Here is a 24,842-nt window from a genome sequence, read left to right as displayed (position 1 = left end):
CCAACAAATTACTGGTTCTCACATAAGCAGCCTATCGCACGAATTTGGCATTCGATAACACAAGCCACGCTGAATTCCTAATTTGGATGAGGCATGCTGCGTTTCGCCTCGGGCAACTCTTTTCATATTGTTTGAGCTTCACGACGGTGTCAGATGTCGATGATTTTGTATGAGGCGGATGCACTGTTGTGTGACTTTGTTGTGCGTTTTGGCAGGGTCGGCGATATAAACCACACAACTACAGTTTAGGATAGTCTTTGCTGCTCACTAGTATGATTTCCTCATTTCAATAACCATGAATAATTAATTAATGTATATAATGTAAAGTGTATCCCTGATGAAGAGGGATGAGAGAGGTGCTCTTAATGGAAAACAAACACAGTTGGCTTCACCAACTGCTGAGAACTCCTGACGCATCAGCTGTCAGGAGGTGTGAGGAGGCCTCATACAGCTGGCCCTTTGAGTAAATATTAAAAGTGACACGTCTTCAAAAGTTTGAGGAGGAACCAAGGCTAAATCATAAAGTGCACTTTGATGGTTTAAAGTGCAATACTTGTCTTTTTAAGACGTCTCAAGCATGAATCTTTCATTTCCTTCCTAAATAATGTGCCATGGTTTATTGATGAGATTCCCTTTCCTGTGGTGCCGTGTGCTAATTGGTTGAAGTTGGACTGAGCTCCTGAGTTGAGTGAGGAGAATAAAAACAAGGTGGCTACTTTGGATTACTTACACGGGTCGCGCTGCTGAACGTCTTGCACAGTGTTGAAAGCTTCGTCAGACCTCTAAGAAGTAGCTGAAAGCAAACGTGCACAATGTTTACATGTAGTCATGGAAGTGGCACATATTACAGCACATGTACAAATAATTAATCATCTTTTTTTTTTCTTATTTACTGCTGTCGAGTGGGAGGCAAGAACAGAGAAATCATGAAAGAGTGTCAGCATGATGAGGCAATTGTTTTAGCATTTTGTTGTTGAGGTCTTAAGGTTTTTGAAGTATTTTGTCACATTTCTTTTCCTTTTGTTTCATTTTGAGTCACACTGTAAAACCTTTTCATATTTGAAAGTTAAGTAGGCAGGATTTGACAAGCGTAATATATTAGCTCAATGAACTGCTATTTTATGGTAATGCAATAGTTTTAAAGTGTTTATTGAAGTAACTGCAATATACTGTATACGTTTTAAACATTCAATCAGGTTAGTGGTGCATTTGATGTGATTTTTCATTATTTTACTTGGTAACTGTAACTTAAAAAAGCGACGAATTAAATATTTTATGGTAACCGTGCATTAGTGATGGAGGTCAGGAACTGGCCTGATTTCTCCCTGCATGTCCTGGTCAAGGAGGTCAGAGTCCGAAGCAGCACAGCAGCATTGACAAGCTAAATTAATGTTGGTCATTTAGCGTCTGCAGAGATGTTGTTGCCTCCACAGGTCTCATTTCTGATTACAGTTATATTACAATCATAATGTTTCATCTGTAGTCAACAGAGTAAACGGATTAAAGATTCACAAGGTAAAAAAAAATACAGCTGTGATTGCATCTTTAACCAATAAATTGTTGTTTCATTTATCTCAGTGCAGGATTACTGTGGCAAATAAAACCCATTTAAGATAACAACAAACTTCAATATTAGCTTTGGACACTTTTGTCAATTCCCTGCATTGTTTTTATGAACACAATAACCTAAAGCTGTTAAACAGTCCCGATGTGAAAAACAACAGTAAAATACCTTAATAAGCTTGTGCCATGTTGAAATTACCTGTGGAACCAACTTAAAGCTTCCACAATAGATCAAATGACACCATCGTGTCCGTTTTCCCTTTACGGTGGTGTCTGGAGCGTAATGCTGTAATGGTCGCACCTTTTTAACCCTCGGGGCAGCCGAGCATTACAGCGGGCTGTCTGGGTCGTGTGTAGCCTCTCTTCACATATCATTCACCGGTTGTGCCCCAGGTGGTCCAACAGCTGCTGTGTATATACAAAAGTCATTTTAGCACAAGTTCACGTTTAAGATCTATGAAACTGTTTAGTCCAAGGCTGCGGTGCCGATTATGAACTGAGGTGACTTAAGTCTTAAACAGACATTACATTTTAGCATTAAGCACGGGGAGTGCATAACGGGACTGCATTGCTGCAGTATGAATAGTGCAACACAAAAGTTATAACAACTATGCACAATGGTGCTAAATGAACTACAGCTTAATGCTCTGACTAACACAACCGTAAAAACAACACCAAGGTCAGGAAGTAGAGCACGAGCTGTCGGTGCCTCCTCGAGCCGGCGGACGGCACGACCATCTAGTTAAACTTAAACCTCCTCGTCCAATCAGAAGCCTGCATCACCTGCTATAGCCAATGAGAACTACGTCTGAACGAAGTGGCTATGATTGACACTGTGTTCAGCAAATAGACAACAACAAAAGAAACCGCTCATAACCTGCGTAGTTTTACTAATGAGTTACACTGCTGATCTGTTTGTACGAGTCGTGGACGGATCCACAATAATTATGTTTAAACTTTTCCGAACACTCAGTCTCATTCACACCATCATTAGGGCCCGAGGACTGATGGTGCGAACGCCCTATTGTTCTTCAAGGAATTATTATTCCGCGTTATTATTATTCTCCGTAAACAACTGCATTTTTGGAGGCTTTATCATATTCAAAAACTGGTACACGCGTCTGTATAAATATAAATATAGTATTTTAGTGGAGTCGCGAGTGGGTGTGGCTAAATGACAAAGGATAGCCGGACCCCTTGGTTGGGAGGCAACAAGCACTAACCCCTGCACCACCAATCTTCCCTGTACGTGACCAAAATTGCCGCAGACATTCTTTGGATAGTAGATATACATGTTTTCAAGGGGGTCTGCAGTGGTATTAAATATCTTCCTGTAATGTGTAGTGTATGCAAAACTTTTTCTATTTCTCCAAACGTTTCAACTTCACTAAAAGTTGAAATCACCATCAACAGGCCGAGGTGGAATCTGAACCATTAATAGCAACCTTGGTGAAGTAGAATCTTTTACCTGTTGAGTTAACTCGACTGTCGGCTGAGTCGCTGAAAACTCTGAGTGAACTCTGAATCACTTTCTCCTGCCGCGATTCATCCTCCAGCGCCGAAGATAGTCCAGCGGTCCACGACGCAGCCCCACAGCTGGAAGCGACCTCACAAAGACACGGGTTCGAGCCCCGCCGAGGTAACATTCACGGTTTACCCGCCGAGGTAACACAAGGTTCGCAGTTTACCCGCCGAGGTAACACACAAGGTTCACGGTTTACCCGCCGAGGTAACACACAAGGTTCACGGTTTACCCGCCGAGGTAACATTCACGGTTTACCCGCCGAGGTAACACACGGTTCGCAGTTTACCCGCCGAGGTAACATTCACGGTTTACCCGCCGAGGTAACACACACGGTTCACGGTTTACCCGCCGAGGTAACACGCACAGTTCATGGTTTACTGAGGGCGAGTCCCCTTAATAAGCCATACGATTCACGGAGAGCAAATCCCTCTAAGGGTAAGCCACATGGTTCACGGAGGGCGAGTCCCTCTAAGGGTAAGCCGGGTTTGTACGTGCAGTTATTAATACCAAACCAAAGGTCAACAACAATACAAAACAAAAAAAGTCCAAAAGTGACTTTTTTTTTCTTCATATTTCGGACATGATATAGTATGACAGTTAGAGCAGTTGCCTCACAGTGAGAAGTAACTTGAGGCATGCATGTCAGTTCAGAAAAAGGTCATGCTCCAAAAAGTCATGAAAAGTCATCCAAAATATCCAAAGTATGTCGTCCAAAATATTCAAAGAAAAGTCATAGCATGTTGTCCAAAATGATATAAAATTCATACTATAGCACGTCCAAGAAGTGACCCAAAAATGACTTTTAGGTCACTTTTTGCCGTAGCATGTAGTATGCTGTACCATGAATACATTTGTAACCTCCTTCCCAATGACACAGACTGCTGTGACTGCTCAGTGAGTAATGTAAAGACTTTATGACTCTATAATCTGACAATAGCATAACAGCTGTAACAAAAAACAACTGTTACAGCTTCTTCCCTCCGTCATGTCTCCTTGTCTTCTCAGGTTGTTTTTTTTCCATCTTGTTCTCCTGTTTTATTTTGATACTCACTGTCGTGTCTTGTTTCAGGAGTCTCGACTTCCTGCTGTTGGGATTGTCTTCTCTGCCCCGATTTGTTTCCACCTGTGTTTAATTACCTCCCTGCCCTCAGGTGTGTAGAGGCTGCATCTCCTTCCTAGAGTTACAGTTTTGTTTTGGATTCTCTCTCTTGGTGTTGTTGTTTTTTTTGCACCAACCTCAAGTTAAGTACTTTAACTTGTTACCCGGTTGGTTTGAGTTGTGCTTTTGAGGCCTTGTGTTATCCCACTAGGATGCTGCCATTTGAGCATTTATAGATGCTACGGACCCCTTAGTCTTGTTTTATTCTGTGGGTGGAGTCGTCACATGCTTCGTCTACAACTCCCAGACCGTCTGTGCCCTCCCTGTGACCTGCACCGCCATTACAAAAAACAGCAGTCAAAGGCCGTAGCTTTTATCCACTGGTGTGCACAGGCCTACATCCTATGACAGGAGCTCCACTGGGATTCCCGCTTCCCTTACGCGGTACACTCAGCTCCCACGGTCCAAATGACACAAGCTGGTTCTGGCTGACGTACAACGAGGAGTAAATGGGCCATGAAGTGCAAAATCAAAACTGCTCAGAAGAACGGAGGGACATCTTGAAAAGCTTCTGAGTGACTCTTCTGTTCGTCCTTCCTTGACTCACATCAGTCAGCATCAGTATCGACCCCGTTCATACGCTGCCCTGATAATAACATGCATTATTCATAGATAGGAGGATTAAATTATACAGTCACTGTCTTCATCAGCATCATAAATCATCTGTGTTTTTGCTTATGCTAAGTGATATTGCAAATGTTCCATCCAGTTTTTTTCATTACTATTCACTATCTGAGAAGCACATGGAGGGATCGAATAGTTATTATCTTTGTAAGGAGATTGCATCCTGCTTGGAAAAAACTCAATAACTATCCTGGTGATTGGAAACAAATGGCTGATTACTATATACATGTTTCTACTCGCTGACTGTGACCTCCAGCGTGATCACCTTGATTAGAGCCGTCTGATTGTTTCTTCAAAACTCGGGCATGTTTCTTTCTGCTTACTATACTAATTACAAACAAACGTTTGCGTGTTGTTGTTTTTTTTGCAGGTGGAGTCGGCGTGAAGTTAGTTTAAGGTAAGTCGCTGTTATCTTTGACATCTCTCAAGCTCTTTATCACCTTGCACACTTCTCATGTTCTGTCTGATCCTCTCTGATTCTCTCACCTTCCTCTTATCGGGGCTCCCGTCCGTCTGAGGCTTAAAACCACCTGTTTATCAGCTGTATCTGAAATGTGATCAGGATTATGGAGAGTAAAGATATCTCTTTATATATATATGTGACACATTAAAGGAATAGTCCAGCATTTCTTTTAAAAACACCCTCTTTCTTGCCAAGAGATAGATTTTAAGTTTGATTGCATCGACGACGTATAAATATGGACGACATGGCAGCTCCCCAGAAAAATAATCTCTATCTGTCTGGTGGTAATTGCAATAAAGGTCAGAAACGCTGCCTCATCCATGTAAGCAGATGGTCCAAATAAAAAAAAAAGTCACGGCTCAAATGAATAACTCAAAAATAAAATGTGAATTTCTGTCATACTCCTCACTTTTAAAAACATTATTATATGTTCAACTATTTTCACATACATTTTATTAGGTATTTGATGCTATAAAAAAAAAAGGTGTATGTCATCCTGATTGACAGCTGTGAGGCACCAGCAGAAAGCTGAAGGTCTGTTGCTTTCCTTAACTCAAACTGGTTGTTGTTCTGCAGTAAACTACTTTGAAGTTTTTTTTTCCTGTATGTAAAGTTTGTGTTTTGAAGGCCAACTTAAATATTTAGACCAAACCGGATTATGTGTTGGGTATTTGTGCACACAGATTTTCCAGTTGATGAGCATATTCTATAATCCAAAATTGATCCATACACATAACATACAACCCTGAAAAGACAAGCCTTTTTTTTTTTTTGCACAAATCCTCTCAATTCCCATTTGCCCTCTCCAGCGATGTTTGGCCTGGTGTCAGAGCTGGATCTGTTCTTGACGTGTCCCCTGCCGTATCAGCGCAATAGAAAACCCGTGGAGGAGGAAGCAGCCTGTTCAGCTCCGTTCAACCCCTCGCTCAGCACCGCTCACCTCCCGTCGCTGTTTGTCTGTTACTGCTGGCCCTGCAGCATTCAGTTACTCCACAGCCTCGCGCTAAAGGGCCTCCGTCTGACCTTGAGCATGTAACGGATCCCCGGACGAGAACCGAAGACCTGGTTCTCTGCAGAAATCCAAGGACGAGACGGGCCATTAAACCAGAGATGTTGTTCCGATGAGGTAATCGCGAGTTGCTAGACATTATACATGGATTGTTTAATCTATCAGGATTTCAGTACAACAAGGAGGTTTGTAGTTTCGCTTTCATGTAGAACATCGTGGCGGCTTTCAAAGAGATGTGAACACACATTAGTTCTTGTATCGGGGCTGTCTGAGTCTGCCTTTTGAAAGCTGACTTCATGAGGAGTTGACAGAATACGCTCTGTTCCCTCTGAGACAACAGTGAAGAGTTTCCCACCCGTGCTGTCGAATACGAGACGCTCTGAAAGGAGCCTGAGTCCAGCTCGCACGTCCTGGAGAAACAACAGAAGAAACCTCAGTAACTGTGTTCTGGGCCCTCAGACTTTGTCAGTTTAAATAACCCAGTTCTATCAAGTCAGTCGTTTCATACACGAAAGGCACTCAGGGTCAGGAACACTCAGAGAGAAACTTCCTTCAGTTCCTTCAGGCTCCAATCAAGTTCAAAAAGATCCAACGACTTCACTGACAGATTTACAGTCTGAGAGAATCAAATACAAGCGTCATCCTCTTTCTTTTACACCTCCTGGTGACTTTTTAAATTCATTATTAGTTCACTTTTTGCCTTTATTCTCAATTTCCATCAGTCTCGTTCTGTCTCTCTATGTCACACATGCTGATGTGAAGTGTGCTTCAGGGTCAGATTTAGATTATTGATCGGAAAAATAATACACTTTGATGCGACTTAGGCTGAAACTAAGTGTTATGCTGTTCTATAAGGCTGTAAGACAAAGTAGACACTTAGTTATTCATTATTGATGTTGTAAAGGCTGTAACAGTTAATTAAGCATCTTTTTTTAAAAGAGCAACATAACCTGAATTGGCCCTCTTAATGTGCAGCAACCTGCTTCAGCTGCTCAACTGTTTGTTGTGTGATGTTGTGTAAAAAGGCTGAACCACTGACAGGAAGCATCAAGAGGGCCATATGTAGTGTCTTGTCACCAGTCGGAGGTTTGTCTGCAGGTGGCCAGCTGCAAAGTGACAGCACGGACTGTGACTCAAGCTGCTCTCTACCGAGCGATCTGTCACGCCACTGCAGCCGTGCACCATGCAGGGGCCTGGGAAGACGTGCCGGATACAACTTTCAGCAGCATTACATCAGCAAAAGTGTTATTTGTGGTAATAATAGAGAGAGAGAGAGAGAGAGAGAGAGAGAGAGAGAGAGAGAGGGGAACATGAGTTGGGCATTACAGCAAGTACACCCATTGGTGAAAGAAGATGAGAGTCCAACACAGATAGAGAGCTTATACCTTCTAATTGAAGCTACACAAAGTTCAAATCAATAGTTATTTAAAACTACACATTTTCAGCAAAGCAAAAAAACAACAACACATCTTTGTATTTTATTGTCGTTTGAGAGTCAGGTCTTCACTTGAGGAGGTCAGTAGTGCAATGAAGTGTGAAATGCTCTCTGGGTTGTGTCATTTTAAACGTCTGGCCATGTGTCCTGTTTTATCACGGCTGTATGTTAGAGGGGAAGTTCCTCCAGTCTGTGTGAGGAGCCCTTAACAACAAGCTGCCAGCTCCATGACGTCTTCATAAACCTTACAGGTGATGTAATGTTACTGTGGGGAAAAAGACACTTCATCACGTTACTGCTTCTTAAAAGAGTTTGTGATGTTTGAAACTTTACTCTGCTTCTGCTGTATGTTTATTGAATAATATGTTTCAGTTTTTAATACTTGGAGCAATGAAAAGTCAAATATTTCAAGCAGAAGTTTGTGCATAAAGTCACTCAACAAGCCACTTCAGAGAATAATTAAAAGGCTGAACTTCAATAGATTTAACAATGAGAAAGTAGAATTTAATAGGTGCCTTTTATTGTTTGATAGCTTTATTGTTGCAGCTGGGAACTGCTGGGAACTGCTGAGAACTGCTGAGAACTGCTTCGCACGCTTTCATTATGTCAAATTGCTTAAATTGGTCCTATCACCGCTACCGCACATTATTGTTTCCTCCGTGTTCCCAGGCACATGGTATGCCAAATAATGCAGGACAGAACATAATGAAATTTTAATTGAGTTTTCTCTGCCTTTGCTTCCTGCACTCAGTATTTATTAATCATTTCATTTACAATGACAGTTGCAGCTTTTTTCAAACTACTGATTAAATTCTTTGTTTTTCTTTTTAAGTTGATGTTACTATTAATTCTGTGAAACAAAAATGTTCATGAGTCACTTTTTAAATTAAAAAATGTATAATTCACTCGCACTTTTACATGGGACCATAAAAACCAGGTAAGGATCCAGAACAGTTACAGGCATAAGTTGAGGAAGCCGAGTTTCTCAGCAGCAGGCTGCAGCGCTGTGTGGTGCCTGAGGTGTGGTGACATGATGCGAGTTGACAGGTGGCACCATGGGTAACTGGGCTAAAACTCCCATAATGCAGCCTGCTGAGGCCCCATCCCTTGTCTCTGACCAACCAGACGTGCACACACCTACTCAGCCACTGCTCTTTTTTTTTTTTACTACACTAATTAAAAGCTCCAGGTAGGTCACAGTTACGATATATCTTCAAGTTTCGGGGTGAGTGAAAATAACTCAAGTTAAGCCAAAGACTGCAAGCAGACAGTATGTATCTTATTTTGAAAAGATGTGGATTAGCGGCAGAGACAGATGTTGCGTCTTGCTGATTCAGGGGGCTGAAATGACTCACTGAGCTTTTTGACTTCTCATCGAGAGGTTAAGGAGCATTTGTTCAAGTTAAAAGGCTTTTTTTTTTTTTTTTTTTTTTTGTAAGAGGATATGGAATGTAAAGATAACAATTTTTTTTTTTTTTTTTCAAAGAACAGCGTCGACATGAACATTTCTTGCATTGATTTCTTTATTTTTTTTCCCATCAAAAGAAATGCACAGGTCAGCAAAGCTATTACATACAAATGGCCATACAATAGCAATTCATTTTTTGTTCTTGTTTGAAGGTGTTCAGTAAAGTCTGTTGTGTTGTTTATACACTGTGTCTTGATCATTTGCAGGTATGCTGCATTCAGCAACAAAATAAATCATACCGATGCTGTTCTTCCATGTTCAAATGAAAATGTTCAGCCACAAACTACATAACTGGGCAGCTACTTGTTACCGCTCCAGGAAATCTACTGTACTTACATACAATAAAGAAAAAAACAAAAGTTTTGCATAGCTTCATTGTAATGTAGATACAGTACTGTAAGGCACTTCATGAAGAAATTTAGGCTTTTTTTTTTTTTTTTAATCCTACATATTAAACTTTTTGCCACTTCATTTTACAAACTTCATCTCAATATGTATGTTACAACATCTGAAAAAAACAAAAACAAAAAAAAAAACGTTGCGCACTATGTATATGTACTACACTCCTCTGCTTCTCTTTTGGCATTAAGTCTCTAGTTCAACATTCACACATTGTGCATAATATGACTGACACATTGTCCCATAACCCCACACAACCCAGTGTTTCTCAAAAAGACAAAACAAAATTGTGCAATGATTTGGGGTTATGTGGAGTAAAAAGGCAACACGCTGTCAAAAACGAGTCCCAAAAAAGAAAACCAAGAATGTCTGGACAAGTTACAGGTCGTTTCCTCAAAGACTGGTACTGTACCGACGGTGACAAGAGTACATCTGACAGGGGCCGGAGACATTTCTCCTCTCAGATACAAAAGTAGTTGTTCTGTTGTCTTTGCTCAGACGAGGCCATTGCAATGCTGTGTGTGTGTTGTAGTTCAGCAGCTGTAGGCAGGACTACATGCTCCAGAAGCCCACTTCACATGGACAGAGGTACTGTAAGTAGGACACGTCTGCTCTAGCCCAGCTGATCTTCGTACTGTTTACGGAAGCAATCTCCGGCTGGGAAGAAATCCCAGAGGCGCTCCTGATACATCTTCCACACGTACGACTCCTGGACACAAGAAACACACGGGGCAGTTAAGGAGTTTAACTTTGGGGCACAAAACAGAATTATTTATATTGAAACCACAATCACAAATGTACAAGCTGGTGACCATTGTTTTTACCCTCGTAGTCACGTTTACGTAAATTTTCCTCCTTGTGTGATTATATTCGGACTCTCTGCAAGCCTGAATCTGTACATTCTCATGAAGGATGGTTTTATAGAAGCAGAAACATCCCTCTGTAACATTTCTTTAAAAGATAATGAGTGCACAGTCTTTTCAATCCTCATATAAAACTAACAGAGCGGCAAACAGCTCCTGAACAGTCGCCAGAATCTCCCAGTTGAACTTCGACTGTTTTGATCTCCGACCTGAGACTCCCGGGATTGAACGCTTTGATGGAGCTCACCTGGTCAGTCTGTTGAGCTAATCTTAAGCAGCTACAAAACAGAGCTGACAATATCTGTTGATGTTAGTTTGATGGCAAACTTGCCTATATTTTTAACCTAAAAAGAAGTCTTATATCAATAAATACAGAAACATGTTGGTTTGTCATGAACATATTTCAATATCACTCAGTAACACCAACATTACTACTATAATTTCCTGATAGGACTGAAACAACAAACTATTGTATCATTATGTAATTATATTTGACTGTGTAAAGTACAAGCATATCTTATTTAATACTATATATATACAGGGGTGTAGTCAAAGGAAAAAAATATGTATTTAAACCACAATATTGGTCAAAAAGATTAAATTTGGATGCTGCCAGACTGGATTTAGAGTGTTAAAACTATAGTCTACCTGGCCGGTGTGCTCGGTCTCATCCTTGTTGATGAGGTACATCAGGAAAAATCTGCAACAAAAAAGATCCGGGCCAAAGAGACGAGTCAAAACACAAAATGTCAGTTCAAGACAAAGCACGAGAAGCTTCTACGTTCTCGTACCGAGATCTCTACGCCACTCTCGGGAAATGTCACAGTCCATGTTAGTAGGAGGCTTCACTCTTTCTGACGCAAGTATCTAAACAAAGTAACACAACCCCACCTCCACCAACAAATCACCTGTTGTTTTCCAAATCAAGTGTAAATGGCAACGGGCCGCCGCATCTCTGTAGGCGTCACCGCATGCCAAATCATGATGAATACTGTATGAGAGCACGCTATCACAAACCTATTTTCCAATAAAGTTCATGGCATTAAATAGTAATGAAGAAACATAATGAGGTCGCTGTCATATCCTCCGGCCAGCTGACTGTGAGAGCAAATGGACTGAGACTTCCTATTGTTGCTGAAACACTGGCTCAGGCAGGGAGGGGGGGGGGGGGCGGTGCAGAGGAAACACAGGGACAGATGGAAAGAATACCTGAAGGGATCCAGCGTTCTGGATCACTGCAGCTATTAGCGACTGCGGCCCTAATACTGCAGTAATGTGCTGGAGCCATCAATCATTGTTAAATTACAGACAAGAGGCAAAACATGTATTTAATAGAAAGGAGTAAAAAAAGAAGAAAGCTGGGCAGCAAGATACTTACAGGTAGTTGGCCAGATTGTGCTCTTGTAAGGTGTGAGTCTCAAAGCCGTGGGGTGTCGTGTCAAAGTAATCGTTGCCGATCCCACAAATGAAACATTTGGTCTGAGGACAGAAAATGAAAACAGGATTATATCTTTCTTTCTATGCTACCTGAAATGTCTGAAAAGAGGTTAGTTTCTATAAAACATCTCAGACTGTGATATTGCTGCACTTAAAAAAAAAAAGAGCACATACTGTATTTAAAAAACAACAACATGTATACACATAAAAGTCAACAAAATCCTCTAAATAAGGTCTTGAAATGTTTCTTCTTCCCCATTTTCACTTCACCCCTGCCGCCTCTGGACTCCACCCTTCAGCACTACATAGGTAAGTAAATGAAACGTCCTCACCTCCATGTCTTCTTTGACTTGTTCCTGCTGGTCCCTCAGCTCCCCAAAGGCATCGATGATCAAACCTGCAACCACAAAAGGAATCTCATGAGCATCTCGGCGTACTTGCGTTCGTGGTAACTCGCTGGAGGCAACAGACTGATGCAGGAAGTTTTAATGGTGAAATCTTAGGAGTTTTGGCGAAGACCAAGCGTGCGCAGAGTCTAAACTCACCCTGGATGATGGCCAGGAGGATGACGATGACGAAGAAGAAGAAGGTGATGTCGAAAAGGATGCGGTAGAGCTCATAGGGGTCACCAGCTGGGTCCTCGATCTCATCCCCGATGCCCCCTCCTGCTCTCACGCCAACGTACATGTGGAACAGGTAGCACTGTGGACACGCAGCGCAGAGGGACGGTCACTTCAAATATGAGGTCGAGCATCAAGTCGTGTTTAATCAACAAGCCCAAAGTTAACATTCGAGTCAGTCTTGTGTGACTTCTGTGTACCGTCATCATGTCATCACACTTCATGTCCGGCTCATCCTCGTCCTCACTCTTGTTGTAGAACTTCCTAAAGAAGTTGAAGGCCACCACAGTGTAGAGATAGACCACGACCGCCAGCAGGCCCACCGTCAACACCAGCTGCAGAGAAGCACAGGCAGCAGTCATACTTTGGTCCGACGCACAGCGGACACAGCAGGGGGCCGAGCTGCTGGCTCACATTTGTTTTCAGTGACAGCAAAAAATCCTCGTTAGTAACACGCTGGGATTGCCGACGGCGAGAGAGGATTAGGTTGGGAAGAATCAAATCCGTGGAAGGGATGGGAAAACCAATCTCGCACATCAGTCGTTCATTCATGACAAATAAATGTTTACCGCAGTACATTATTTTATGTCGAACATAAAACTCAATTCAGAAGCAGCTCAGACATCGATTTACATGCGAACTTAAAAGGCAACAACGGTGGAAGCAGCTGCAAATTACATTTGGATTGACAGCATGATTGATCTGCCCACAGGGCGGCTGAGGCTGGGAGGTGTCGGCGAGTCCTTGCGGCCTCGCCATTTTGCCGTGTTTCCACCCTCGGAGACCAAGGTGACATTCAATTTTGATTTGTGCCTCTGGTCAGTTGACATGAGAATCACTGCGAGAACTGACATTCCCGAAATGGGATTTAAATGAAGGCATTTGAGTCATTTGAACTCAAATGTCAAAGGATGCGGAGTGAATACAACTCAGTTGCTGTTTTTGCATCCGCACTTCCTTCAGTCGCATCTCTCCTTTTTGCCTTCCAATTCTTTTTTGACAAATATTTGATGTAAAGACACAAGACGCATACAATATTTGCTACGGTAGGTGACACATTCCTGCATTATAACACGGTGCACAGAAACGGACACAAGTCAGCGGTATGATACCCGTTTACTATATTTGTCAGATGTTGGTGGACGGAATTAGACTTAAAAGGTGAGTAAGATCAGAAGATGAGAGTCAATAATTTATTGTTTGTTAATATGTTGGCTATTACCAATCAAATATTAAAACCAAAGTGTTCCCTGGTGGTAAAAAAATCTGTTCAGAAATGTAGTAATAAATCACAGATAACAGATCACAGATCATGTTCAGCTTTTGTGCTGCCAATTCAATCTGAATTAAATCTAATTGACTTTTTGATTATACAATCTTTTTATCTGTGAGAGCTGAAAACAGTTTTGACATTTGTGACGTGTCATTTCTGACAGGTAGAAAAGCGAATACGATTTTGAATGACATACCTGAAATGCCATCAATGATAAAACTGCTCTGCATCAGGGAATAAACAGCCGGTGGTTCTCACGCAAACTCAACCACCGACTCTGCAGTGACCCCTGCTGTTTAGAAGAAGACCTGCATCCTGCTCCTCCTCACCTGTTTGCCGTTATGCGTGACAGAAGAGAGGATGGTTCGGAGGGTCTTGAAGCCCATGGCGATGTCCAACAGATGGGCAGCGAAGAAGAAGTTGTTGTAGTGGCCCAGGATGGACATGGTGGTGTACCAAACGAGATACAGGAATGACTGGTGGAGAAACAAAATCAATCAGTCTACTTTTCCTCTTTATAATACCATTCATCAAATTATTCAATCTGCCATCTACTGAAACCACAAAACAGAGTATCTAATCATCCCAACTCGTGTTCAGACTTACATTGTCAGTAAACACCACCCCCATTTTCCAGATGTGGTACTTTGCATCGATCGAGCTCAACCTGGCAACAGAGAAAAGTTGTTACGAACGGTTTGACCTCTATTTTTGCTTTGAGCGTCTCTTTATCGGCCTGATCTCTCACCATGACACCAGCGAAGCCTCCTTGGCAACAGTTTCCTCTGTGGGGTTGAAATCCAGGGCACTCTTGTCCAACCCCAGCAGCTCTGCTATCCTCTCTGCTCCGTACAGATCTCCGTACTTCTTTATCACCTGCAAACAGCAGCAAAACAAAAACACAAGAGAGGATGACACAGGAGCTGACGTTTAGTAAGTATAACCAGACTACATTCACGGCTTGTGTGCATAACAGATTTCACCAAAAAAATACACAAGCCACTTACTTTGCGCTTGACAAATTTATCCCAGTAGTTGTTTGGAAAGGAACTGATAATAAAAAAAATAAACAAAAACAGATTAAAGGTTTATTCGTGAAAGATTATGAGTCAGGGTTTAATAACTGTGCTGCGGCTGACTCACGGAGTGTTGATGACCAGTCTGTCCCACTGTCCTTTGATGTCGTCATCAGACGGCTGCTCGGTGATGTAGAGGCCGGCAAACTCCAACTTCCTCGCAATCTCCTTCTCCCGTTTGAACACCACCAGAGGCACCTTGGACACACGGGGTATTCAAAAGTATTGAAATATCCATTGCAGATGTGTAGATAAATGACTGTACTCATTTTAAAGCTCTAAAACACCTTCTCACTCATTAAATATTACACAATATATCAATATGCAAATATGTTTAAGTTCTAAAGTTTCATTGTTGGGCTTCACTTATAAATTCCAATCTCAGTGATAGCGAATATTTTGTTAAAGTTGAATTGGACCAAATCGCTTCCAAACTATTTGTTGGGTCACAAATTGTGCTCGTAGGCCCCGCCCCTTATAATCTGATTTTCAATGAGAACAGAGAAACTTTGTCCCTCAGCAGAAGATCTTGTAGTTTTAAACTCTGCATCAGTCAGAAGTTCAGACATTCAATGGCAGCACCAAGAAGAAAAACATTTTTTAGAGGACGACTTTAATGTTCCTATTTTCACACTAATAATTGCATGAAATTTATGTATGAAAATAAATCATTTGTTGGTTGTCATAATTACACTTTCAATAAAAGCCATCACGACCAAAAAACACTACATGAAAAGAGTAAAATAATGACTGACAAGATTGTTTTATGTTGTGGATGCTGGTGTACCTTCAGGTAATAGTATCCCACTACACACAGGAAGGAGATGATGGTGTGCAGTATCGCCAGGCAGCGCAGCGTTGGTGCCATGTAACCCGTGCTCTCCTGCAGGACGAAGTACTCCAGCGCTCCGTCGTCTTCCTCCTCTCCGGCCCTCCCTTGACCGTTCCACGGGTCCTCGTCATCTGAGTAATCACCAGTCACCTGACAGAAAGAGAGACATTTTTAAAAACATAAACAAAGCGCTTACTCCAACACGGAGCCCCTAAGATGGTTTCTATTCCGATAGTTGATCTACAAACTCACTTTGTAGAAGAGAAGAATGAAGTTGATGGCAAAGGCGACAAAAAGTGCCAGGAAACGAAGGTTGTAGAAATTTCTGGCCAGGTAGTTCTGTGAAAAATGCAATCATAATAAATTCTGGATTAATGACTATGCAACAAGCTGAGTTGTACTCTCTTAATGTGTTGAAACTAATCTTTCTAATCTTAAGACTGATGTGAGAGAAATATCGGACCAGCATCTTAGTCTGGTAGACTTCCAAGCCAGCGAAGAAGCTGGCCATGAAGACCTCCGGCGGTTCCTTCTTCGGGCCGAGCCTCTTCTTTGGGACTTTCTTCCCCTCCACCGAGCGCTCTGGAGGGGTTTCGTCTTTGGACTTGTCGTGGTCCTTCTTCTCCCCATCTTCCGAACTGCGAGCGTTAATTTTGATAAATGTTATACAGTATATGCTGCTCATAGACACACACACACACTTGCAAACACCCGGTGTCTTCTCTTGGACCTCAGTTATAGTTGTCATACTTGTTTTACAAGCTTGTTTATTATAAGAAACAGACAGCAAAACAGCATCAGCAATGTCATCATAAAACAGTTGGTTACAACTCCTACAGATACTCCAATCACGGTTGACCAATGAGCAAGTTACACTCACTCTCCTTTCTCCGAATCAGACTTGTAGTCTCCATTTGTAACGCTCTTCTTTGCAGCCATCTATAAGACACATTGTTTTGACCGTTAATTATATTACAACTACATTCAAGTCAGAAGTCCATGAGGACACGATTAAGCGTAAAGCTATCCTTCTTCCACTGACCTGCGCCTTCTTCTGCTTGACGGCGCTGGCGATCGATGGAGCATCTCCCACCACCACCTCCGACACATCCCCCAGGCCTGGCTCGGCCCCGTGCTTGCCCTCCCTCTTGGGCTGTATGTTGAGCAACTCAGCCATCAAGTCCGCCTCTGCTGCCTCCCCCTGAGCCATCTGAGCCATCTCCGCCAATACCGACGCGTCGTTCGCCTCCATCTTCTCCGTTTCCAACACGTCCCCGTGGATCCCAAACTGAGTGGGGTCTGGCATGTTTCCCAAAATATCCGTCACCTTCATGTTCTTGGCCCCTTCGACGAGGCCGCCACCGAACATGGTGGTCCACAGGATATGGAAGAAACCCCAAACTAGGCTGTAGACGAAGTGGAAGAGGCCGGTGATGATCATCCAGAAGAAAGAGAAGAAGCCTCGCACCATCTCCCGCACACTCATCTTCCTGAACTTCCTGTACTGCCGCCTCATGCTCTTGAGAGTGAGCAGCTGGCGGAAGTGGCAGAGGCTCTTTCTCATCGAGATGCAGGCGATCGTAAACGCCGAGGAAGACTCCATCATTATGTTCTCGTCCTCTTCCTCCTCTTGTTTCTCCACCACGTTCTGTTTGTCGTCTTCGTCTTCCTCCGGGCGCTCGACCGGGTCCGGCTCTGAAATCAGAGAGGCCAGCTGCATCTCAAAGATGGTGTCCTCGCAGAAGTTGACGAACAGCTCCATCTTCTCGCTCTCCCCGCCCTCGTTGACCACGTCGAAGATGAACTGACGCTTTGACTCTTTCACCTGAGGCTTTTCCCACTGCGTACGACTGGACTCGCTGATCTCGAAGTAGACTCTCTCGATGCGCTTCGCTCCACCCATGATCTCAATACGACCCAAATAGGGCTCGAAGTAGCTGAGAACACTCTCAGCCAGGTCGAGGAAGGTTGCCAGGCGACCGTCGTGGGGCATATGCTCCGATAGGTTGGTCAGTAACACGGCCACGTTGAAACCGATGTCTTTTGCCGGTTCGTGAAATCTCTCCACAAACTGCTCGTAGTTGAACATGTCGTTCTCATCGGCTTCGGCGCAGGAGAGAAGAAACTCGATCTCCGACTGAGAATACTGCTTCTGGTTCTCCATTGACTTCTGGAAATCCTTCTTCGAGATCACCCCTTTGCTCTCGGGGTCGTACTCCTTGAAGCTGTCGGAGGTGGTCAAGTCTTTCAACTTGAGGAACATGTCGAAGAATTTCAGGATCATCTCCACATTGCTAGAAGACTCCACCAAAGTGTCCACCATTTGTTTGCCAATCGTTCCGTTGACTACGTTACCTGTGAAATAATAAAGTGACAAAAGTTTGTCAGAAAACACATTAACGCGAAACACTCCCTGGGCAGATTTAACAAATCCGCCACAGCAAACATTTCATTAAAATTCCAAGCAAACAAGATGAAAGTGATAAAAGAGATAAAGTCCTTGTAAATATTGCTGCTGGTGAAGCTCATATGATGTCATTAAAAAAGGAAACCTTCGAGAAGAGAGAGCATCATGACGATCATGTCCTTCTGCAGGTCCAGCAGCTCCTTCAGTAATTCAATCTGACTGGAGTCCTGCGAGGAGAAGGAAGAAAAGGGAAACCTTGTGAGTCACACTACATCACACATGGACCACCGCCACCCTCATTAATATCCCCGAGTTGCATTTAGAGGGATCAAGGCTGCTGACGATGGTCCCGCTGAGGCCCAGAAGGTCCTTCTAGGTAACATCCATCCATCAAAACCAGGGTTGATGTTATTTTACTGTCTAGGAGCAGATGGCGAGGTCAGTCTGACTTGTTTAGTGTCTCCATGGAACCTGTATTCTGCAGTGATGACCACGAGATAAGGTTAGGTGGTTGGATTTTATCCCACTCTTGGCTTATTGAACATATCGTAGCCGGAGTCATACATCATGTAGCTGAGTTGAATGACATCTGTAATTGTTGTGCAGTGGCCTGCGGTTATCCTTGAGCCTGGAGAGACCTCTAGTGGCGACAGATAAAATAACAGCGACGTATAAAAGGTATAAAAGGTTTTCGATTTTCAGTCGTAGTTCCACAAAATAATATTAGAATAAACTAAAATCATAGGGAACAAAATGTAAACAGGAATCAAAATTAAAAGTGCTTCTCAAGCAGAGGGACCCATTTTAGAGTAGATTGGACTTTATACATTTGTAAAAGTACAAGCAGCAAAGTGATTGAGCTTCTATGTACCCTTATTGAACAGCATGTGGTACACTGCTCTCCTCATGTATCCTGTCTATATCAACACTGAAATATCTCTAGTAAAGGTACAAATGTCAAGTTCAATTCAAATTTCTTCCTGTAGTTGAAGATATGTAACCACATTATATATACTACTTTCATTTTTAATTTCATATCATATTCTATGAGAGGATTACAAGTGTGAAACTGCCCAGTCATCATTCACAGTGAATGTCAAACATTCAAATAAAGTAACAATGAACAAAACATATTTTTTTGTGAAATTAGAACTTCTTAAGCTGACAAACACTATACATTACATTACACGAGGTCCATACATACCTGGGACAACTTCATCTGCATGTTGGCAAACACATGCAAGAATCCCACCACTGCATCCCACAGCCTGCTGTGAGCCAGACTCTGCTGGTTCCCGATACATGGACCCTGGAGTCAACACAGAGAAACAATCACAAATATCCTCTCTGAACATTATGAATATACTGTGATGGAGATTTTACACTAACGTACCTGTATATACTCTGTTAAAGAGTTGAACACCTGTTTGGCCACTGCCAGCGCTTTGGAGAAGTTCCTCTGACCGGCCTCATCAATCACATCCTTACCGGAGTAGTACCAGTAGAAATCACTGATGGATTCCTAACACATGAACAAACATTAAAGAGCATGTCAAAATATGAATTAAGCCATTTTTATCCATATAAAAGATTGATTTGTATTAATGTGAGACCTGGAGTCTTAGCAGATAGTCTACAGTGCTAATGATGATGTTGACTGTGGTTGTGTTTCCTGTTTGGGTCCTCAGGAAGTTCTGAAAATCTAAAACAGATAGAAAAAAAAGAATAAGATTTAACAATAATTTTGTGCAGATTAAAAAAAAATCCTCATATTCAGGTTTGTAAAACTGTGTCGCTCAGAGATATGCAGCTCGATGCAACGAAAGGAAACGGTTTCACATACCATTGTTGTGGCCCTCACAGAGAAGCTGCAGAAACCTAAAGAGATCCGTAGTGAACTCATCGTTTTGCAGCACCTTGGAACCTGAGGACAGGAAATGAGAATAACTTTCCTTTTCAGTGGTGAGAAAGTCAGAAACCCATCAGTTTAATGAGTCTACAGGCATCAGAGCTTGCATAGCTTTCGCTTCCTCATAAAGCTGCTGTCTATTTATCAAACGACGTCAACTTATGTGCACTATATTGAGGGTTCAGAACACACACGCACAAGGTATAGTGCATCATTTCGCAAATTAAAAAAGGGTTTATATCAGGAATAAAACTGAGCCTCGTTGTTTAACACCAGCAAAGCTTTGTTGTTTGGTACAAACAAAGCTTTGGGAGGTTTATTTCCTAATACACGCAGGTTAGTATCTTAAAAAAAAAAAATGAAGAAACATAAAAGGTCCCAGACAAATAACAAGCACTGACTTCTTATAAAAGAAGAAGTGGAAAGATTTGAGTCAGTTTGAGGCACCTGACCGTGGACTGAACAATCTATCCAGGCGTCATAAGAGCATGCATGCAGTCGTCAGTCAGGTGGTTACAATGCATTCAGGACGGGGAGGGGGGGCAAGAGGGAAGGGAGGCGGGGTTGGGGGGGGGGGGAGTTGAACGGAGAGCAATCAAGATGTCAGCATTGCATAGAATGAGTAGAATCTAAACCATGTATTTACCCCGCTCACTCACGTTGACTGCGACCGATGACATAAAAAACATGATCAGAAGAAAACAAACAAACAAACAAAACAAAAGCAGACATAAGCAAAGGAGAGAACATTGAGATTCCATCAGAAGAAGTAGGAACAGGAGAGAATGATAGGACTATAGATATATATTTACATACTCACACTGATTTGAGACACTGACATGCGGTAACGCTTCTTAAAAGTCTTAAAAGTGCAGACTGCTCGCTCGGCAGGTGTTTAGGGGTTCGACGGAGACAGTTACCATCACTTATGCCTGAGCTTATGAGGTGGAAATGAGCTGGAATATGTATGATCAAAAACATATTTATATACTGTATGCAACCCATCAGTTTGAATAGAGGCCTCCGATTGAAAGAGTGAATTTCTGCGTAGATGTCGTGGTGCTTTTAAAAGTGGCAGACGAGGCCCAGACAGGACAGGACATACAGTAGCACAGGTTTACCTGCGGGATGGCGTGACGACATGACACCAGAGACACACATGATATGGAGATGCACAACAAACTGAAGAGTAAAATGTATTGTCACGCTAACACTGCGTCGTTCTTTTTTGTGAGCATTTAGAGCCCGAATTTTTTTTTTAAACAGCTACGAGCCTGAATGAGTCACTTCACTTCAGAGTTGAGGTTTTTGCTCGGTAGTAGTTGAGTTGAAGTAAGTCCACATAACACTGAGTGGCTGAAAACCCCTTGATGTTGGACAAATGAAGCTACGACCTCTGGAACCTCTCGTCAGTACAAAGATGCACTCAGATCTGCATCAGGCAGCAACATGGCATTTATCAAATAAACTGCTGAACTTGTGTTATTGCGGTTCTGTCTATTCTGTGATTTTTCAACAGTAATACAAAGCAAATATATTCATGACTCGCAGTTCATTTTAATTTGTGCCAGATCAAACCGACAAATGTGCTGTTCATCGCTCTTTGCATGATTAAAAGTCTCCGAGCAGAGGGCGAGTCAATCACTCACATTGTTAAGAAACAATTGTCTCAGACCTCGTTAATATTCCTCACTTACTTGATCCCTCTTCGGTAACCATCCCCAGACCTTCGGCTTTGTTTTGCCTCTCAAAAGCATTCAAGTCCAGGACACTGATAAAAAAAACAAAATTTTAAAAATGAAAGGCAAAGGTTGAACTATGATACACTGCATTTCTGTAGTTTTGTATTTCTGTAACATATATTTTAAAGGGGTATTTCAACCATTTATTATTGTACTTTCATTAAGCTGGAAGGAGTCACAAAGTCCCCTTTAATTTGCAGTTGAAACCGAAGTATTAACCGACCGTGGCTCCATTACCTGCATGACATCATCAGTCCAGACAAACTTTTAAAAAAGCCAACGTCTCTTTTTTCCTTCAGATAGTCCAGCATTTTCTGTATCAAAATAAAAGCACCATTAAAAGTGCAGCTGAAGCTGTTGCCTGTGCAGCTCCTACTACACGAGAAGTGCTGCGTACCTGCTGCACCAGTATGTTTCCCCCGTTGAGAACGGAGATGCCCAGTTTGAGGGTGAAAGTCACGATAGCATCAAGTCGACCTGAGGAACACAAATCAGAAATGACAGTTCTCCCAAAGCTTCTCCCTTGCAGGAAGGAAGAGACGTCAGCGTGCGTTATACCTTTGCTGGCACTGATCATCTGCAGCACCATCTCTGCAGCTCCACGGTCATGCAGTCTGGCCTGCTGATACAGCATCTTTTGTTTTTCCATTTCCTTTTCCTATAGGACATCATAACATTCGCCATTAATGATTTTTATTTTTATTTTTTACTGAAATGCAGAGCAAAATTTCCCCAAAATCAATATCACCTCAAATGTTTTCTCTTTTCCTTCCTCCTCTTCCTCTTCTTCACCTTCATCACAACTCTGAAAAAGATAAAACCGAACATCAAACCTGCAAAAACAAATTCTGGGCAGCAAACAAGAGCAATTTAGAGAATGAGATACCTTTGCCATCATATCCGCGTAGGCAATATACAAAGGATCCTCTTCCAGAGAACTAACAAAGAAGGAAGATAAATATCTGCTGGTTAAACCTTTTATAGCTCATCATCTCATATGTAAATAATAAGTAAAGTTGCAGTGATCATATTTATAGCCACTGTTGTCTATTAAGCAGCAATGCTACAGGGAAACACTACAAAACTGCTTGTGTTTCCTTCCTGGTATGAAATATGGCTATGATTTAGTTTAATGCTCTCTTATTAGCTGGCAAGCAGGCCAAAGCAATTATGTAGCACAGATGGATCAACTCGTGCCGGTGCCAGGTGGCCAGGTGTGTGAGAGAGAGTGTGTATTTACCTGCATTCAGTCAGAGCGTTGTGGCTGAAATGCAGAATAAGCTGATGAAGGGGGTCTGGCTGCTTTCTGATCTCCTCCTCTTCCTCTTCCTCCTCTTTGGGCTGTGTTTTCTGAACAAAGCCAAAACGAGTCAGCAGCGGCGCTCAGGCGTGCAACTCTCAAAATCACCTACGTAAAACCGCCTGTGTTGTACAGACTTGTGGGTTTATACAAACAGTCGGTGCAGTAACATTTAAGAGAATCAGGCTGTATAAGGAAAAAAAAAAAAAAAAAAAAAAAAAGACATCATGGCGTGCACAAAATGGACCATGAGCACATGCATGGACATGATGACACATCCACACACATGCTGGGACACAAACACACACGCAGAGGGTGATGTTCAGCAGTGTTACAGTTGAGTGAAGTTAAGCGTGACTTGCCGCGAGCCCAGTTTACCGGCTATTCTTCTACACTACTCTTGAAATCTGACCCGTTGCAACAATTTTTTTTTTTTTTTTTTTTTTTTTACAGGGGAGCTGGAAATACTGTTTGGTTGGCTGAATTAAAAAGTTCTTCATCGGTACACCCTCAACTTCATTTTTAATGCCCTGTGGATTTAATTTCAAATAACATTAAAAAAAAAAAAAGATAAGAAAATAATAAAAGGGTAAAAAGAGAATATTAAATTTTCAACTGGTGTGATTAAAAAACAAATTCTCCATTTAATTATAGAAAAAGAAAAAAAGACAGTAGAGTTTGTTCCAACATGACTTCATGATATCCTCTTACTTTAGATTAACAAATTATGCAAAGTCTAAACTCTTAATTGAATCCAAATCATACTGAATCACACTGCTGTAGGTTACAGAGGGGCACAAAATATTGCTGAAACCCTTTTGTGAAATTGTACAGAAAGCAGCTGTATTTCTTCTGCTTTCATTACGACATATTGACTGTGATCGTGCAGCTTCATGGCTGTGAAAATGCAGGAAAGACACAGAGCTTTCATAAATTTCAAGGGCAAGTCAAAGCGTCATGAGCGGATGCTTTCCTCTTTCATCTGTTGGATGGGACACGGTGATCTGAGTACATCGGCTCGCTCTGACATCAGTAGTGATGTCATGCTTACCAAAAAAAAAAAACACTGTATGGATGACTGAGAGTGGTACACAGTGGAAGTGAGGTGCTTTTGACACTTGTGACACGGTCACAAGTAGGAGGAGCGACGCTCAGCTCCTCGCAGCACACGGGTACCGACACGAGGGCACTGGGGGACGACAAGTACTTACTGCAAGGTCCTGCACTAGCTTCTCCTCAAAAGAGTACTCCTCTGTTTCTATCCATATTCTCTGATAGGCCAGGAGGAAGAGGTTAATAGAGCGATGCCTGAGAAGGGGTGAGAGGAGATTAGCCGGGGTTAGATAGGACCAGAGCAAAGGAGGGGAGAAGTCCCTTCAGGGGAGGTTAGTTAGTTTAGGGTACTGGTGCATTCAACTGGTCACCTTAGAAAATAACTGTCACACAGATGCACATGCTTCCAGCTGAGCTAGCCACAACTCTTTTTATTCAATCTACTCAAACTCGCATCTGCAGGCAGATCCAGATGAGATTAATAAATTTCTAAACCAATTTTTGTGTCTGTAACTTTGCGTTTAAGCTCAAAGTGAGTACATGACTTCGCCTGGCCAAGAAATCCAGCATAAGACACAACTTATCATCTTTACACATAGTTTTTTGTATGATACAACGACACGATTACTCGAGCAGTGTTTCCCAACCTGTAGTGCATGTAGCCGATCACTGATAGTAGCACGTA

General features: G+C 42.3%; 1 protein-coding gene across 1 annotated transcript in view; it reads right to left on the bottom strand.

The window, feature by feature from the left end:
- Positions 1 to 9,235: 9,235 nt before the first annotated feature.
- LOC138199813 (ryanodine receptor 3-like) overlaps positions 9,236 to 24,842 on the bottom strand; it is a 91,581-nt gene continuing 75,974 nt past the window's right edge. Inside the window, exons 75-104 of the mRNA XM_069152030.1 lie at positions 24,316 to 24,412; positions 23,045 to 23,154; positions 22,691 to 22,742; positions 22,553 to 22,609; positions 22,363 to 22,462; positions 22,202 to 22,281; positions 22,042 to 22,118; positions 21,760 to 21,833; positions 20,709 to 20,726; positions 19,997 to 20,077; positions 19,767 to 19,855; positions 19,547 to 19,675; positions 19,358 to 19,462; positions 18,299 to 18,380; positions 16,789 to 18,101; positions 16,627 to 16,685; positions 16,210 to 16,384; positions 15,999 to 16,085; positions 15,702 to 15,896; positions 14,982 to 15,112; positions 14,846 to 14,888; positions 14,587 to 14,714; positions 14,445 to 14,505; positions 14,168 to 14,314; positions 12,766 to 12,900; positions 12,491 to 12,647; positions 12,278 to 12,342; positions 11,887 to 11,987; positions 11,157 to 11,208; positions 9,236 to 10,354 (exon numbers count right to left, since the gene is read on the bottom strand). Of these exons, the coding sequence (XP_069008131.1) occupies positions 10,259 to 10,354; positions 11,157 to 11,208; positions 11,887 to 11,987; positions 12,278 to 12,342; positions 12,491 to 12,647; positions 12,766 to 12,900; positions 14,168 to 14,314; positions 14,445 to 14,505; positions 14,587 to 14,714; positions 14,846 to 14,888; positions 14,982 to 15,112; positions 15,702 to 15,896; positions 15,999 to 16,085; positions 16,210 to 16,384; positions 16,627 to 16,685; positions 16,789 to 18,101; positions 18,299 to 18,380; positions 19,358 to 19,462; positions 19,547 to 19,675; positions 19,767 to 19,855; positions 19,997 to 20,077; positions 20,709 to 20,726; positions 21,760 to 21,833; positions 22,042 to 22,118; positions 22,202 to 22,281; positions 22,363 to 22,462; positions 22,553 to 22,609; positions 22,691 to 22,742; positions 23,045 to 23,154; positions 24,316 to 24,412 (4,096 nt within the window). The 3' untranslated portion in view covers positions 9,236 to 10,258. The remainder of the gene's footprint in view (positions 10,355 to 11,156; positions 11,209 to 11,886; positions 11,988 to 12,277; positions 12,343 to 12,490; positions 12,648 to 12,765; positions 12,901 to 14,167; positions 14,315 to 14,444; positions 14,506 to 14,586; positions 14,715 to 14,845; positions 14,889 to 14,981; positions 15,113 to 15,701; positions 15,897 to 15,998; positions 16,086 to 16,209; positions 16,385 to 16,626; positions 16,686 to 16,788; positions 18,102 to 18,298; positions 18,381 to 19,357; positions 19,463 to 19,546; positions 19,676 to 19,766; positions 19,856 to 19,996; positions 20,078 to 20,708; positions 20,727 to 21,759; positions 21,834 to 22,041; positions 22,119 to 22,201; positions 22,282 to 22,362; positions 22,463 to 22,552; positions 22,610 to 22,690; positions 22,743 to 23,044; positions 23,155 to 24,315; positions 24,413 to 24,842) is intronic.

The sequence above is a fragment of the Embiotoca jacksoni genome, unplaced genomic scaffold (assembly GCF_022577435.1).
Source record: "Embiotoca jacksoni isolate LCO1_2020_lvr unplaced genomic scaffold, fEmbJac1.0.p SCAF_18, whole genome shotgun sequence".
NCBI lineage: Eukaryota > Metazoa > Chordata > Actinopteri > Embiotocidae > Embiotoca > Embiotoca jacksoni.
This window is presented reverse-complemented; position numbering and strand designations above follow the sequence as displayed.